Raw genomic sequence first — 16,677 nt, forward strand, 5'->3', positions numbered from 1 at the left:
CAGTCGTGGAATTAACACATTATTATGCCTAATTTTATCGTGATGCCCCGCTGGATGCGTTAAACAATGTAACAAGGTTTTCCCCAAAAAAATCAACTCAAGTTATGGAAAAAAAATGCCAACATGGCACTGTCATATTTGTTATTGAAGTCACAAAGTGCATTATTTTTTTTAACATGCCTCAAAACAGCAGCTTGGAATTTGGGACATGCTCTCCCTGAAGGAGCATGAGGAGGTGGACGTACGGATTAGCAGGGGGTGTATATTGTAGCGTCCGGGAAGAGTTAGTGCTGCAAACGATTCTGGGTATTTGTTCTGTTGTGTTACGGTGCGGTGTGGGTTCACAGTATGGCGCAAATTGGTAACAGTGTTAAAGTTGTTTATACGGCCACCCTCAGTTCGACCTGTATGGCTGTTGATCAAGTATGCTTTGCATTCACTTGTGTGAGTGAAAATCCGTATATGTTATGTGATTGGGCCGGCATGCAAAGGCAGTGCCTTTAAGGTTTATTGTCGCTCTGTACTTCTCCCTACGTCCGCGTACCAATCCGTACAGCGGCGTTTTAAAATGTCATAAATTTTACTTTTTGAAACCGATGTCGATAATTTCCAATATCACATTTTAAAGCATATATCGGCCGATTATATCAGCAGTCCAATATTATCGGACAGCTCTAGTTTTTATGATAATAATGTGTTATTGACATGTTATTATTCATAACCAGCCCTCAACTTGTCCGAACCTTGCTTTAACTTGTCACTTTCGTTTGTGCTATAATTTCTATGCACACATTTTTTTAAACTATTGTAGTTTTTGTGTTAATTTTTATTGGTTTAATGTTATTGTGTTATTAACATGTTATTATTCATAACAGCCCCCCCCCCAACTAGGTCAAAATCCCCTCAAACCTGTCCCATTAATTTGTGCTATTTGTGCTCGAATGTTGTTTTTGTCTATTATAGTTTTTTGTTGCTAATGTTTTATGATTCAAAACCAGCCCCATAAAGCATTAATAACATAAAAACTCTAATAGTTGAACAAAAAATGTTTGCAGCACAAACGGCACAAGTTTTGACAAGGTGGGGTTGGGGCTCTATTTATGATTTATACGTTATTTATACGTTAATACCACAAAAATATATCATGTTAACATAAAAAACTATGAATTACACCAAACATTTTTCCAGCACAGGGGGTATTAAATACACTTTAATAACATAAAAAGAAACTATAATAGTTTAACCAAAAAAATATTTGCACCACAAACGATTGTGACAAGTTTGGGGAGATTTTGATAAGGTGTGGTCTAGTTATGATTAATAGCACATTAATTACAACCTTAATAACATTGGAAAACTATAATAGTTTAACTAAAGAAATATTTGCAGCACAAATGATCATGACAAGTTTGAGTATTTTTTGATGTGGGATCTAGTAATGAGTAATAACACGTTAATTACACCTTAATAAACATTTATTTTTAAAACTATAATAGTTGAAATAAGAAAATATTTACATCACAAACGATTGTGACAAGTGTTGGTAAGTTAATGAGTTGGGGGGGGGGTAGTTATGATTAATAACATGTTAGTTACACCTTAATAACATAAACAACTATAAAAGTTTAACTAAAGGAATATTTGCAGCACAAACGAACATGAAAAGTTTGGAGAGATTTTGACAAGGTGTGTTCTAGTTTTGATTAATAACATGTTAATTACACCTTAATAACAAACTATAATATAGTTTAACCAAAAAAATTTCTGCAGCAAAAATGATTGTGACAAGTTTGGGTAGGTTTTGATGAGATGGGATGCAGTTATAATTAATAACACGTTAATTACACATTTTAATAACATAAAAAAACTTTAATAGTTTAACCCCAAAAATGTTTGCAGCACAAACAATTGTGATAAGCTTGGGGAAATGTTGACAAGGTGTGGTCTAATTATGATTAGCATTTTAATCACACCTTAATAACAAACTGTAATGGTTTAATGGAAAAAACTGTTGCAGCACAAATGTTTGTGACAAGATTGAGTAGATTTTGATGAGGTGGGGGCGTCTAGTTATGATTAATAACACGCTAATTACACCTTAATAACATTAAAAAAATAATAGTTTAACCAAAAAGACTTTTGTAGCACAAGCGATTGTGACAAGTTTGTGTAGGTTTGATTACAGAAGGGGAGGGGGGTGTAGTTATGATTAATAACACGTTAATTACACCTTAATAACTTAAAAAAAAACTATAATAGTGTCACTAAAAAAAAATGTTTGCAGCACAAACGATCCTGACAAGTTTATGTAGGTTTTGATGAGGTGGGATCTAGTTATGATTAATAACACGTTAATTACACCTTAATAACATGAAGAAAAAAAAACTATAAAAGTGTAGCTAAAAAAAAAATGTTTGCAGCACAAACGATCATGACAAGTTTGTGTAGGTTTTGATTAGGTGGGGGGCGGGGGGTCCAGTTATGATTAATAATATGTTAATTACACCTTAATAAAATAAAAAATATTATAGTTTAACCCCAAAACATTTTGCAGCACAAACAATCGTGACAAGTTTGTGTAGGTTTTGATGAGGTGGGATCTAGTTATGATTAATAACACGTTAATTGCACCTTAATAACTTAAAAAAAAAACTATAATAGTGTAGCTAAAAAAAAAAGTTTGCAGCACAAAGGATCCTGAGAAGTTTGTGTAGGTTTTGATTGGGTGGGGGAGTCTAGTTATGATTAATAACACGTGAAATACGCATTATTAACATTAAAAAAAAATAGTTTAACCCCCCAAAAAGTTGCAGTACAAACGATTGTGACAAGTTAATGTAGGTTTTGATGAGGTGGGGTCTCGTTATGATTAACAACACATTAGTACCATACCATAACATACCATACCAACTTTATTTATAAAGCCCTTTAAAAACAACCACAGTTGAAGAACAAAAGGTTGTTCACCACAATTAATTACACCTTAATAACATAAAAAAAGCTATAGTAGTTTGACCAAAAATTGTTTGCAGCACCAACAATTGTAACAAGTTTGTGTAGGTTTTGATGAGGTGTGTACTGATATGCTGGCATTGTTGAAGGTAGCTGGTGACCAAAGTAAATAATAATAATAATAAGTTGGGTGTAGAAGAGAGGAGTTGAGAAAGCGCCTGAGATCACCTTCAGACTCAGCCGGTGCTATAAGCACAATCCTGTGCAGCTTATCAGCGCCAAGGTAATCACACGCTGCGAGGATTCAGGCCATGTTTCACCTGCCGCAAGGAGCCAAGGGCGCTTGTAGCACCTATGCTAATCAGGACCAGGTCCTCAGGCGCTCCTCAACTTTGTCGTCGGCGACAGTCAGGCCAGCGCCAACTTTGTGGGAGCTGAAAAGGTCAAGACTGGATTCTGCTGCTGTGGACTTTTAATAACCATAAACAAGGAACGGCACTTTCATGTCAGGTCTCTCACAGTCTATGCTATGATTGATCGAGTTCCCACACCTGCCTGCTTAAAACTTGAGTGAGTAGCAAATAATCAATGGTCATGTGACCTATTGAGGGAAGCCATGCTTGTTTTAAAACTATGTGATGATAGTCATGTGCCATTAAATATACCGTATTTCCTTGAATTACCGCCGGGCATGTAATATGCACCCGCCTTAAAACTTGCTCTCCATATTTATTAGCGCATGCTTACTTTTACCGCCGGGTCAAATTGGTGACGTCACGAGTGACGCTTCCCCTGTCGTCTTTTCCACAACTGATGGTTTTAATATAAAACAACTTTAACACTCTTACTAATATGCGCCACACTCTGGGAACCCACACCAGACAAGAATGACAAACACATTTTGGGAGAACATCAACTCTGTAACACATTATAAACGCAACATAACTCTTACCCAGAATGCCATGCATCTATGACTCTTGTCTATTTCATACACCCCGCTAGCACCAAACCCCAATCCCCCACCCCCATCCACCTCAACCGACGCACGGAGACGGGTTGGGGGTGCCAGCAACATGTGACAAAGAAGTGGGGAAAGGTGGAAATAAATACTGATAATGTTGAGGAATGCTCATCAAACACTTATTTGGAACACCCCACAGGTGTGCAGGCTAATTGGGAACAGGTGGGTTCCATGATTGGGTATAGAAAGAGCTTCCCAAAAAATGCTCGGTCTTTCACAAGAAAGGATGGGGCGAGGTACACCCATTTGTCCACAACTGCGTGAGCAAATAGTCAAACAGTTTATGAACAACGTTTCTCAAAGTGCAAGTGCAAGAAATTTAGGGATTTCAACATCTACGGTCCATAATATCATCAAAAGGTTCAGAGAATCTGGAGAAATCACTCCACATAAGCGGCATGGCCGGAAACCAACATTGAATGACCGTGACCTTGGATCCCTCAAAAACCGACATCAATCTCTAAAGGATATCACCACATGGGATCAGGAACACTTCAGAAAACCACTGTCACTAAATACAGTTGGTCGCCACATCTGTAAGTGCAAGTTAAAGCTCTACTATGCAAAGCGAAAGCCATTTATCAACAACATACAGAAACACCGGTGGCTTCTCTGGGCCCGAGATCATCTAAGATGAACTGTTGCAAAGTGGAAAAGTGTTTTGTGGTCTGACGAGTCCATATTTCAAATTGTTTTTGGAAATATTCAACATCGTGTCATCCGGACCAAAGGGGACGCAAACCATCCAGACTCTTATCGAAGCAAAGTTGAAAAGCCAGCATCTGTGATGGTATGGGGGTGCATTAGTGCCCAAGGCTTGGGTAACTTACACATCTGTGAAGGCACCATTAATGCTGAAAGGTACATACAGGTTTTGGAGCAATGCCCCTGCTTATTTCAGCAAGACAATGCCAAGCCACATTCAGCAAGTGTTACAACAGCGTGGCTTCGGAAAAAAAAAGAGTGCCGGTACTTTCCTGGCCCGCCTACAGTCCAGACCTGTCTCCCATCAAAAATGTGTGGCGCATTATGAAGCGTAAAATACGACAGCAGAGACCGTTGAACGACTGAAGCTTTACATAAAACAAGAATGAGAAAGAATTCCACTTTCAAAGCTTCAACAATTAGTTTCCTCAGCTCCCAAACGTTTATTGAGTGTTGTTAAAAGAAAAGATGATGTAACACAGTGGTGAACATGTCCTTTCCCAACTACTTTGGCACGTGTTGCAGCCATGAAATTCTACGTTAATTATTATTTGAAAAAAAACAAAAAAAATTTGAGTTTGAACATCAAATATCTTGTCTTTGTAGCATATTCAACTGAATATGGGTTGAAAAGGATTTGCAAATCATTGTATTCCGTTTATATTTACATCTAACACAATTTCCCAACTCATATGGAAACGGGGTTTGTAGTAGTAATAATATTTTACAATTAATATATTGTAAGTAACGTAATAGGAGTGATATTGTACTACAAAACCTAAAACCAGTGAAGTTGGCACTTTGTGTAAATGGTAAATAAAAACTGAATTAAGGATTTGCAAATCCTTTTCAACTTATATTCAAATGAATAGACTGCAAAGACATGTAATTTAGAAACCAATTTTTTGGGGTGAATAATCATTAACTTAGAATTTAATGGCAGTAACACATTGCAAAAAAGTTGTCACAGGGGCATTTTTACCAATGTCTTACATGGCCTTTCCTTTTAGCAACACTCAGTAAACGTTTGGGAACTGAGGAGACATATTTTTTAAGCTTTTCGGGGGGAATTCTTTCCCATTCTTTGCTTGATGTACAGCTTAAGTTGTTCAACAGTCCGGGGTCTCCCTTGTGGTATTTTCATATTGCGCCACACATTTTCAATGAGAGACAGGTCTGGACTACAGGCAGGCCAGTTTAGTACCCGCACTCTTTTACTATGAAGCCACGCCCTTGTTACATGTGGGTTGGCATTGTCTTGCTGAAATAAGCAGGGGCGTTCATTATAACGTTGCTTGGATGACAACATATGTTGCTCGAAAACCTGTATGTACCTTTCAGCATTAATGGTGGCTTCACAGATGTGTAAGTTACCCATGCATGGGTCACTATAACACCCCCATACCATCACAGATGCTTGCTTTTCAACTTTGCACCTTGAACAATCCGGATGGTTCTTTTCCTCTTTGGTCCGGAGGACACGATGTTCACAGTTTCCAAAAACAATTTGAAATGTGGACTAGTCAGACCATAGAAATGTTTTCCCATTTTGCATTAGTCCATCTTAGATGAGCTTGGGCCCAGCAAAGCCAGCTGTGTTTGTGGGTGTTGTTGATGAATGGCTTTGGTTTTGCATAATAGCGTTTTAACTTGCACTTACAGATTTAGCGACCAACTGTAGTTATTGACCGTGGTTTTCTAAAGTGTTCCTGAGGTCATGTGGTGATATCCTCTACACACTGATGTCGTTTTTTGATGCAGTACCGCCTGAGGGATCGAAGGTCCGTAATATCATCTTTTCTGTGCAGTGATATCTCCCGATTCTCTGAACCTTTTGATGATATTACAGAACTTAGATGGTGAAATCCCTAAATTCCTTGCAATAGCTCGCTTAGAAATGTTGGTCTTAAACTGTTCGATAATTTGCTCACCCATCTGTTGACAAAGTGTTGACCCTCGCCCCATCCTTGTTTGTGAATGACTGAGCATTTCATGGAAGCTACTTCTCTACCCAGTCATGGCACACACCTGTTCCCAATTAGCCTGTTCACTTGTGGAATGTTCCAAATAAGTGTTTGATGAGAATTCCTCTACTTTCTCTGTCTTTTTTGCCACTTGTGCCAGCTTTTTTGAAACATGTTGAAGGCATCAAATTCCAAATAAGCTAATATTTGCAAAAAGTTTTCCATTTTGAGCATTACATATCTTGTCTTTGTAGTCCATTCAATTGAGTATTAGTTGAAAAGAATCACGTACGTTCAGACAGGAAGGTGTTCTCCTGATTAAACCATGCTAACACTAAAGTTCAGAGAAGAAAGTGTTCTCCTGATTGAACCATGCTAACATTTAAGTTCTGACAGCAAGGTGTTCTCCTGATTGAACAATGCTAACACTAAAGTTCAGAGAAGAAGGTGTTCTCCTGCTTGAACCATGCCAACACGAAAGTTCAGACAGGAAGGTGTTCTCATGATCTAACCATGCTAACCTAAAGTTCAGGCAGGAAGGTGTTCTCCTGAATGAACCATGCAAACACTAAAGTTCAGACAGGAAGGTTTTCTCCTGATTGAACCATGCTAACACTAAAGTCCAGACAGGGAGATGTTCTCCTGATTGAACCATTCTAACACGTAAGTTCAGACAGGAAGGTGTTCTCTTGATTAAACCATGTAAACACTAAAGTTCAGAGAAGAAGGTGTTCTCCTGATTGAACCATGCTAACACTTAAGTTCAGACAGGAAGGTGTTCTCCTGATTGAACCATGCTAACATTAAAGTTCAGAGAAGAAGGTGTTCTCCTGATGGAACCATGCTAACACGAAAGTTCAGACAGGAAGGTGTTCTCCTGATTGAACCATGCTAACCTAAAGTTCAGGCAGGAACGTGTTCTCCTGATTGAACCCTGCTAACACTAAATTTCAGACAATAAGGCCTTCTCCTGATTGAACCATGCTAACCTAAAGTTCGGACATAAAGGTGTTCTCCTGATTGAACCATACTAACACAAAAATTCAGACAGGAAGGTGTTCTCTTGATTGAACCCTGATAACACTAAAGTTCAGACAATAAGCTCCTGATTGAACCATGCTAACACTAAAGCTCAGACAGCAAGGTGTTCTCCTGATTGAACGTTACTAACACTAAAGTTCAGACAATAAGTTCCTGATTGAACCATGTTAACACTAAAGTTTAGACAGGAAGGTGTTCTCTTGATTGAACCATACTAACACTAAAGTTCAGACAAGAAGGTGTTCCCCTGATTGAACCATGCTAACACTGAAGTTCAGACAATAAGGTGTTCCCCTGATTGAACCATGGTAACACGAAAGTTCAGACAGGAAGGTGTTCTCCTGATTGAACCATGCTAACCTAAAGTTCAGGAAGGAAGGTGTTCTCCTGATTGAACCATGGTAACACTAAATTTCAGAAAAAAATGTGTTTTTCTTATTGAACCATGCTAACATAAAGTTCAGACAGAAAGGTGTTTTCCTGATTGAACCATACTAACACTAAAGTTTCGACAAGAAGGCGTTGTCCTGATTGAACCATGCTAAAACTAAAGTTCAGACAAGAAGGTGTTCTCCTGATTGAATTGAACCATGCTAATACTAAAGTTCAGACAATAAAGTGTTCTCCTGATTGAACCATGCTAATACTAAAGTTCAGACAAGAAAGTGTTCTCCTAGTTGATGGGTGTTGTTGATGTTTCCCTGCAGGCCTTTGTCAGCGCCAAGCACCAGGAGGACAAGGTCATCGTGTTCGACAGAGCCAACGTGCTCTTCATCTTCAACTTCCACCCCAGCAAGAGCTTCCAGGACTACAAGGTTGCCGTGGAAGCACCCGGAAAGTATCCTTTTCACTCCTTCAATGCAGGTGTGTAGCAAAAGACTTGTCTTGTTTGCAGTCAAGCGTGGTACAGGAGTGCTGCAGGCACTGGGATGCTGTGGTTAGTTGAAGGAAACATAGCCGAGTGTGTTTTCAGATACTGAAACTTTTTGCAGTCAAGTGTTGTACACGAATGAGCTGTGGTTCCCTGAGTGGAAAGAGATTGCAATGTTTAGCGAGATAATCGTCTTGTTTGCAGTGAAGTAAGGGCGCACGAGCGCTGCTGGCAGGAGGGAACTGTGGTTCCCTGGCAATGCCGGTATGTGGCTAGGTCAATGTGTCTTGTTTGTGGTCAGACATAGTAGTGGAGGCTTCACTCATTCCTATACTACTTTGGAAATAAAAATAAAAAAATATTTTTATTTTTTACTTTCTATTGTATATCTGCAAGTGAAAATATTATATTTTGAAAAAACTTAAATATTTTTTGGTAAATTAAAAAAACATCCTATATTTTTTGTAAATACAAAAGAAAAAAGTGTTGGTATTTTTTGTAACTGAGATAAAATATTTAATAAAATGTTATAGTATTATAAATAAGAAACCTATATGGATTTTTTTTGTAAATAAAATACAATATATGTCAATGAAAAATTACTTTCCATATTTCTTATCATTTTGTAAATAAAATACTATGTGTATATATATATATATATATATATATATATATATATATGCATATATGTGTATATTTACATATGTACAGTATATATATATATTAATATATACATACATATATATGTATATACATACATACATTTATATGTATATACATATATATATATATACATACATATACATGTATATACATAGATATATATATGTATATGCATGTATGTGTATATACATACATATATATATATATATATATATATATATACATACATACATATACATACATATATATATATATATATATATATATATATATATATATATATATATATATATATATATGGGGCTTCATGGTGGCAGAGGGGTTAGTGCGTCTGCCTCACAATATATATATATATATATATATATATATATATATATATATATATATATATATATATATATATATATATATATATATATATATATATATGGGGCTTCATGGTGGCAGAGGGGTTAGTGCGTCTGACTCACAATACGAAGTTCCTGCAGTCCTGGGTTCAAATCCAGGCTCGGGATCTTTCTGTGTGGAGTTTGCATGTTCTCCCCGTGAATGCATGTCTTCCTTCCACCTCCAAAGACATGCACCTGGGGATAGGTTGATTGGCAACACTAAATTGGCCCTAGTGTGTGAATGTGAGTGTGAATGTTGTCTGTCTATCTGTGTTGGCTCTGCAATGAGGTGGCGACTTGTCCAGGGTGTACCCCGCCTTCCGCCCGATTGTAGCTGAGATAGGCGCCAGCGCCCCCCGCAACCCCAAAAGGGAATAAGCGGTAGAAAATGGATGGATATATATATATATATGTATATATATAGTGTATCTATGATGACAATTACAGAAAAGTTAAACAATTTTATGACTGAGACCACACTGGAAGGGAGCCCCAAAGGCTAAACTTTTTGGTAACTTATTGGTTTTCAAAATTAAAAATATCAAAGTATTTTTGCAATGTGTGGCCCTCAGTGGGGAAAGTTTGCTTCACATGAAGCCCAGCAAACATGCGGAGGAAGCGCCAGATAAGAAGCACCACGTTTATGTTCACAAAAATAGCCCGGTTGTCGTTTTTAGCGCCGAGCTCACGGTGACCCCGCCCAACCCCTGCTCCAGGACCAGAAAGTTTAAACGTATGACAGCGCAGCATAATGAAAAAGCACTTTTGCGATCTTTCCGCTTGTCTTGTTTACCTCCGCTGCCTTTGAGTAGCACTTTCATCCTTCTTCTCCCCTAATTGGACGCACACGCTCCCGGAGCATCTGCAACTCCTGGCGCCGCGCCTTTACCTTCGCGCGCGCACACGCACACACACACACACGCACGCACACACACACACTCTTGTATTTGTTACCTTTTTGAGACCGCCAAAAAATGCCTCCCTCTTTAGGACCACCCTTTCTATATATATATATATATATTTAAAGATGTGTAGTTACAACATTAATAATATATACATATAATGCAAATATAAAAAAGCTTGTTGTAAAAAATGAGTTGGAGTTTCACAAGAAAAAGGTCACAATTTCACAAAAATAACTTATAATTTTGGCAGTATTATAATAAAAGTTGTAATTTTACTCACCTCAAGTCAAAATTTTACTAGAAAATCTGAACATTTGCGCAATATTATGACAAAAGTCGGAATTTTATTAAATAACAGTTGCAATTTTACAAGAAAAGCTTACAATTTTGGCAACTGTATGAAAAGAGTCGTAATTTTACTCGACAAAAGTCAGTTTTTTAAGAAAACTTAAACATTTTGGCAATATTATAATGTATTGTGATATTATTATATTATAATTGGCAAAATTATGACAAAAGTCATAAATGTCGCTATTTTACAAAAACGACAAAAAAATTGGCATTACTGTGATACAAGTCAGAATTTTATTTGACAAATATCACCATTTTGCATTAAAAAGTAATAATTTTGCATAAAAAAGTAATAATTTAACAAAAAGGTAACAATTTTACGAGAAAATATTGCTATATCACAGAAACAGAAAGAATATGAGAAATTGTTCTTTCTTTTCTTTTCTTAGTTTATTTCGAACATGACATACATACAACATTATACATCAGTTAATTTCATAATTTCGCAATACACAATACATCATGTCCGAAAAGGAGTAGGAAGAAGCAAAGCTTATTTAATCCTACTCCTTTTCCACTTCAGAGCGCCCACAATATATACATTCATTCACTGACCTTCTTTACAGCAAAATATCAAAATAGCAAAATGACATCTATGAGTCAGTAACACAGCAGTTTTCTAACATGTACTTAATTATTTCAGTCATTATTAACATACTAAGATGAAGAATATCTTATTTTCAATAAGTTTAAAAGTGTTTCTCATAATACTTCTTCTTTGTACTTTGTAAGCACTATTAATTCAGACATCCTCTTAAACTGGGTCATATCAGTACATTGTTTAACTTCTTTACTTAATCCATTCAATAATTTAATTCCACATACTGATATGCTAAAAGTTTTAAGTGTTGTACGGGCATATAAATATTTTAAGTTAGATTTTCCTCTAAGGTTATATTTCTCCTCTTTAATTGAGAAGAATTGTTGTACATTCTTTGGTAGCAGGTTATAATTTACTTTGTACATCAATTTAGCTGTTTGCAATGTTATCAAGTCATCGAGCTTTAATATTTTTGACTCAATAAATAAAGGGTTTGTATGTTCTCTATATCCAACATTGTGTATTATTCTAATCGATCTTTTTTGTAACACAGTTAACGAATGTAGCGCACATTTGTAGTTGTTTCCCCATATTTCTGCACAATAACTCAGATATGGTAACACTAGCGAGCAGTAGAGAATATGAAGTGATTTTTGGCCCAGGAAGTATTTTGCTTTATTCATTATTGAAATATTTTTTGCCACCTTATGTTGTATGTTTTGTATATGAGATTTCCAGTTAATTTTATCATCTAGTAATACTCCCAAAAATCTGGTTTCTTTTACCCTTTCGATATCTATTCCATCTATTTATATTCGTGTCTGATGCTCTTTTCTACTGTTACCAAATAGCATTATTTTAGTTTTACTTAGATTCAAGGATACCCTGTTTTGATCAAACCATTTTTTTAATGTATTCATTTCTTCCGTTATTATTTGTATTATCTTCTGTGTGTTCTCTCCTGAACAGAAAGCAGTTGTGTCGTCTGCAAATAAAACTAACTTCAAGTCTTTTGTAACTTTGCAAATATCGTTTATATAAAGATTGAACAATCTTGGTCCCAGTATTGATCCCTGGGGTACACCATAAGATATATCCAACCGTGTTGAACTATTTTCACCCATCTTCACATATTGCTTCCTGTTGGTTAAATAACTTCTTATCCAGCTCAAGACCAAACCTCTGATGCCATAACGTTCTAGTTTTTGAATTAAAATATCATGATTAATTGTGTCAAATGCTTTTGTTAAATCCATGAATACTGCGGCTGCACATTCCTTACCGTCTATTGCATTGGTAATTTCCTCTGTTATTTTGATAAATGCTATTGAAGTTGAGATATTTGCTCTAAATCCAAATTGGTTCTCCACGAGCGTCCCACTTTTATTGATAAATGTATCTAATCTACTATTGAATAGTTTTTCTATGATTTTGGAGAATTGTGGAAGTAATGAAACTGGTCTGTAGTTAGTGAACTGGTGTGTGTCTCCCTTATGAATTGGTACAACTTTTGCAATTTTCATTTTGTCAGGGAATTTGCCGGTTAAAAATGATACGTTACTAATATATGTAAGAGGTTCTGAAATGTCTTGTATAACGTTTTTTATTGTTACCATATCTATTCCATGACAGTCAGTTGAGGTCTTAGATTTACAATTATTTACAATTTTGATTACTTCTTCTTTTGTCACCTTCTTTAAAAACATGGAATTGGGATTTCTATCTATGAGCTCACTCAAGTCCTCAACTGACCCATCATCTGCTTTTGGAATTCTTTGTTCCAGATTTTTTCCGACATTAACAAAGTAGTCATTAAAACGTTCAACTATTTGATTCATATTGTCATTTTTTGTATTCCCATCTAGAAAGTACTGGGGTAGTCTTTCTTAGCACCATTTTTAATGATGCTATTTAGGATGCCCCTTGTCGCTCTCATATTGTTTCTATTCCTGTTTAATAATTGACTGTAGTATTCCTTCTTAGATGCCCGTAATATACCAATTAGCTTGTTTTTATATTTCTTATACTTATTTTTTGCCTCGATGGATCTCTGTGTTATAAATATGCGATATAAAGTATTTTTTTGGTGACATGCATTTCTCAATCCTTTTGTCATCCATGGTTGGTTGTTTTTCTTTTGCTTCTTACTGAGTTCTTTCCAAGGACAATGTTTATCATAGAGTGTTACAAAGGTGTTGAAAAATTTCCCATATGCATCATCCACATCATCTTCATTGTATACATTGTCCGAAGTTTGTCTCCCCAAATCCTCTTTGAAAGAATTTATTCTTTCCTCTGTGCATAGTCTTTGAAATGTCTTTTTGTCGATGTTTTTCTTCTTGTAATTCCCATCATAAACAGTACCTACCTGGGTCAGAACACCTACATCGACACATCTGTCCAGAAGGGAGGCATTTCAGGAATGCCAGGCTGTCTGGAGCATACCGGTGTGGTGACACAGCTCATTCGAGAGGCAAGAGAGAACAAGGGCGACCTGTCAGTGCTTTGGCTTGACCTGGCAAATGCATTCGGCTCCATTCCACACAAGCTGGTTCAGCTCACATTAACAAAACATCATGTCCCCAGCAGATGTAGAGACCTCATTGCTGATTACTACACCAATTTCAGGATGAGGGTCTCCTCGGGAGCAATAACATCTCGTTGGCACAAGGTGGAGATCGGTATAATCACAGGGTGCACTATCTCTGTGACACTATTCTCCCTGGCCATGAACATGCTCACCAAGTCTGCTGAGCCAGAGTGCAGAGGGCCTCTATCGAAATCCGGACAACGGCAACCACCCATCAGGGCGTTCATGGATGACCTCACTGTCATGACAGAATCAGTCCCAGGCTGCCGGTGGATTCTGAAGGGACTCGAAAAGGTGATGGAGTGGGCCCGGATGCGTTTCAAGCCAGCCAAATCAAGGTCTATGGTGCTGAGGAAAGGGAAGGTGGAAGACAAGTTCCGGTTTAACATCACAGGCACAGCCATTCCAACCATCACAGAGAAGCCAGTCAAGAGCTTGGGCAAGGTTTTTGACAGCTCTCTGAGAGAAACCACATCTATCCAGTCGACCTGCACTGAGTTGGATGGCTGGCTGAAATCCGTGGACAAGTCAGGACTACCTGGAAAGTTCAAAGCCTGGGTCTGCCAACATGGCATTCTTCCCAGGATCCTGTGGCCCCTCCTTGTCTATGCAGTCCCCATTTCAACAGTGGAGACCTTAGAGAGGAGGGTCAGTAGCCACCTCCGGAGATGGCTGGGATTACCAAAGAGCCTGAGCAGCCTCGCACTCTACGGGAACACCAACAAACTGCAACTGCCCTTCAAATCCTTGGAGGAAGAGTTCAAGGTAGCAAGAGCCAGAGAAGTGGTTCAGCTCAGGGACTCACGAGATCCGAAGGTGGCTAAAGCAGGGATCCAAGTGAGGACTGGTAGGAAGTGGAGGGCTGAGGATGCAGTTCAAGAGGCAGAGGCAAGGCTGCGTCAAAGAAGCCTGGTGGGAGTGGTCACTCGAGGCAGAGCTGGGCTAGGCTCCTTTCTAATTCCCCAATTGAAAACCAGCGGGAAGGAAGGGCGCTGCCTTGTTCAGGAGGAGGTGAGAGCTGCAGTGGAGGAAATTAGAACTTGCAAGGCAGTGGGATTGAAGCAACAGGGAGCTTGGACAAGATGGGAGAATGCGGTTGAGAGGAAAGTGACCTGGGCCGAGCTGTGGAAAGCCGAGCCTCACCGCATTAAATTCCTCATCCAGGCAGTGTACGATGTGCTTCCAAGCCCATCTAACCTGCACACATGGGGCATAGCAGAGACACCAGCATGCCCATTGTGTTCCAAGCGAGGAACCCTGGAACACATCCTCAGCTGCTGCACCAGGGCACTTGGAGATGGTCGGTACCGCTGGAGGCATGACCAAGTCCTTAAGACCATTGCTGAAACTATCAGCGCAGGACTTGTGTGGGCGAAGCAGTTCCGACCCTCCAAGAAAATCATCGCCTTTGTCAGAGCTGGGGAGCAGCCAACCCCTGCCAGAAGAACTTCTGTGGGCATTCTAACCTCTGCAAGAGACTGGCAGCTGTTGGTGGACCTTGAACATCAGCTGAAGTTCCCCAGCCACATTGCAGTCACCACCCTGCGACCAGACATTGTCCACGTGTCTGAGTCCACCAAGCAGGTAGTGCTGCTGGAGCTGACCGTCCCATGGGAAGACCGCCTGGAAGAAGCCTTTGAGAGGAAGCTCTCCAAGTACGCGGGACTGGTCAGTGACTGTCAGCAGGCTGGCTGGAGAGTGAGGTGCCTCCCAGTTGAGGTTGGATGCAGGGGTTTTGCAGCCCGCTCCTTGACCAGAGCCTTCAGCACTTTGGGCATCGAGGGAGAGAGAAGGAGGAGAGCCATCCGCAGTACCACCGATGCGGCAGAGAGGGCCTCAAGATGGCTGTGGCTCAAAGGGGGAGAGCCATGGAGTCATGGTAGCTAGCTAGCCATCTGGACACAAGCTGGGGTCTGATCAGCCCCGGCTGGGTCACCTGGAGGAGGGTGTATGATGTTGAAAGACCCGAAACACCCGATTATTCCAGGCACATCACTGAAGATGTGTCTAGAGGCATCAGTAGATGTATGTACACAGTCGATGTTTTTCTTCTTGTAATTCCCATCATAAACAGTAAAAACTGGCAGATGGTCACTGATGTCGGTTGTTAACAGTCCACTTATTGTATTATAATCAAAGACATTAGTGAAAATATTAACAATGAGTGTAGCACTGTGACTTGCAATTCTGGATGGCTTTGTGATTTGGGGATACAAACTCATACTGTACATTGTGTCTATAAAATCGTTAATGGACTTTTGCTTGTTGGGGTTCAAGAGATCTATATTGAAATCTCCACATAGAAAAAGTACTTTTTGGCTGATTGCACTAAAAGTTCCCTTAATCCAGTCTTCAAATCCTTCAATACTTGAATTGGGTGTTCTATATATACAACTGATCAAAATATTTCTCCTTCTTTCATGACATATCTCAATGGTTATACACTCTAAAACATTGTCAATAGCTAGTGACATGTTTTTTACCACCCTGTAATGGAAGTCCTTCATCCCATACACAGCAACTCCACCTCCATTCTTATTTGATCTATTAATATAATTGAGTTCATATCCTTCTAGTTCAAAGTCCATTCCTTTTTTGTGTCCATCCATGTTTCTGATACAGCAATAATTTTGAAAGGTTCTACAAATTGTTCCAAAAATGATTTCATATTGTTAAAATTTGCA

At 38.6% G+C, this 16,677-nt stretch overlaps 1 protein-coding gene across 1 annotated transcript in view; it reads left to right on the forward strand.

Annotated features, from left to right (window-relative positions):
- gbe1b (glucan (1,4-alpha-), branching enzyme 1b) overlaps positions 1-16,677 on the forward strand; it is a 260,449-nt gene that overhangs the window by 207,995 nt on the left and 35,777 nt on the right. Inside the window, exon 14 of the mRNA XM_061877862.1 lies at positions 8,391-8,521. Within this exon, the coding sequence (XP_061733846.1) occupies positions 8,391-8,521 (131 nt within the window). The remainder of the gene's footprint in view (positions 1-8,390; positions 8,522-16,677) is intronic.

Source organism: Nerophis ophidion, linkage group LG18, assembly GCF_033978795.1.
Source record: "Nerophis ophidion isolate RoL-2023_Sa linkage group LG18, RoL_Noph_v1.0, whole genome shotgun sequence".
NCBI classification, from domain to species: domain Eukaryota; kingdom Metazoa; phylum Chordata; class Actinopteri; order Syngnathiformes; family Syngnathidae; genus Nerophis; species Nerophis ophidion.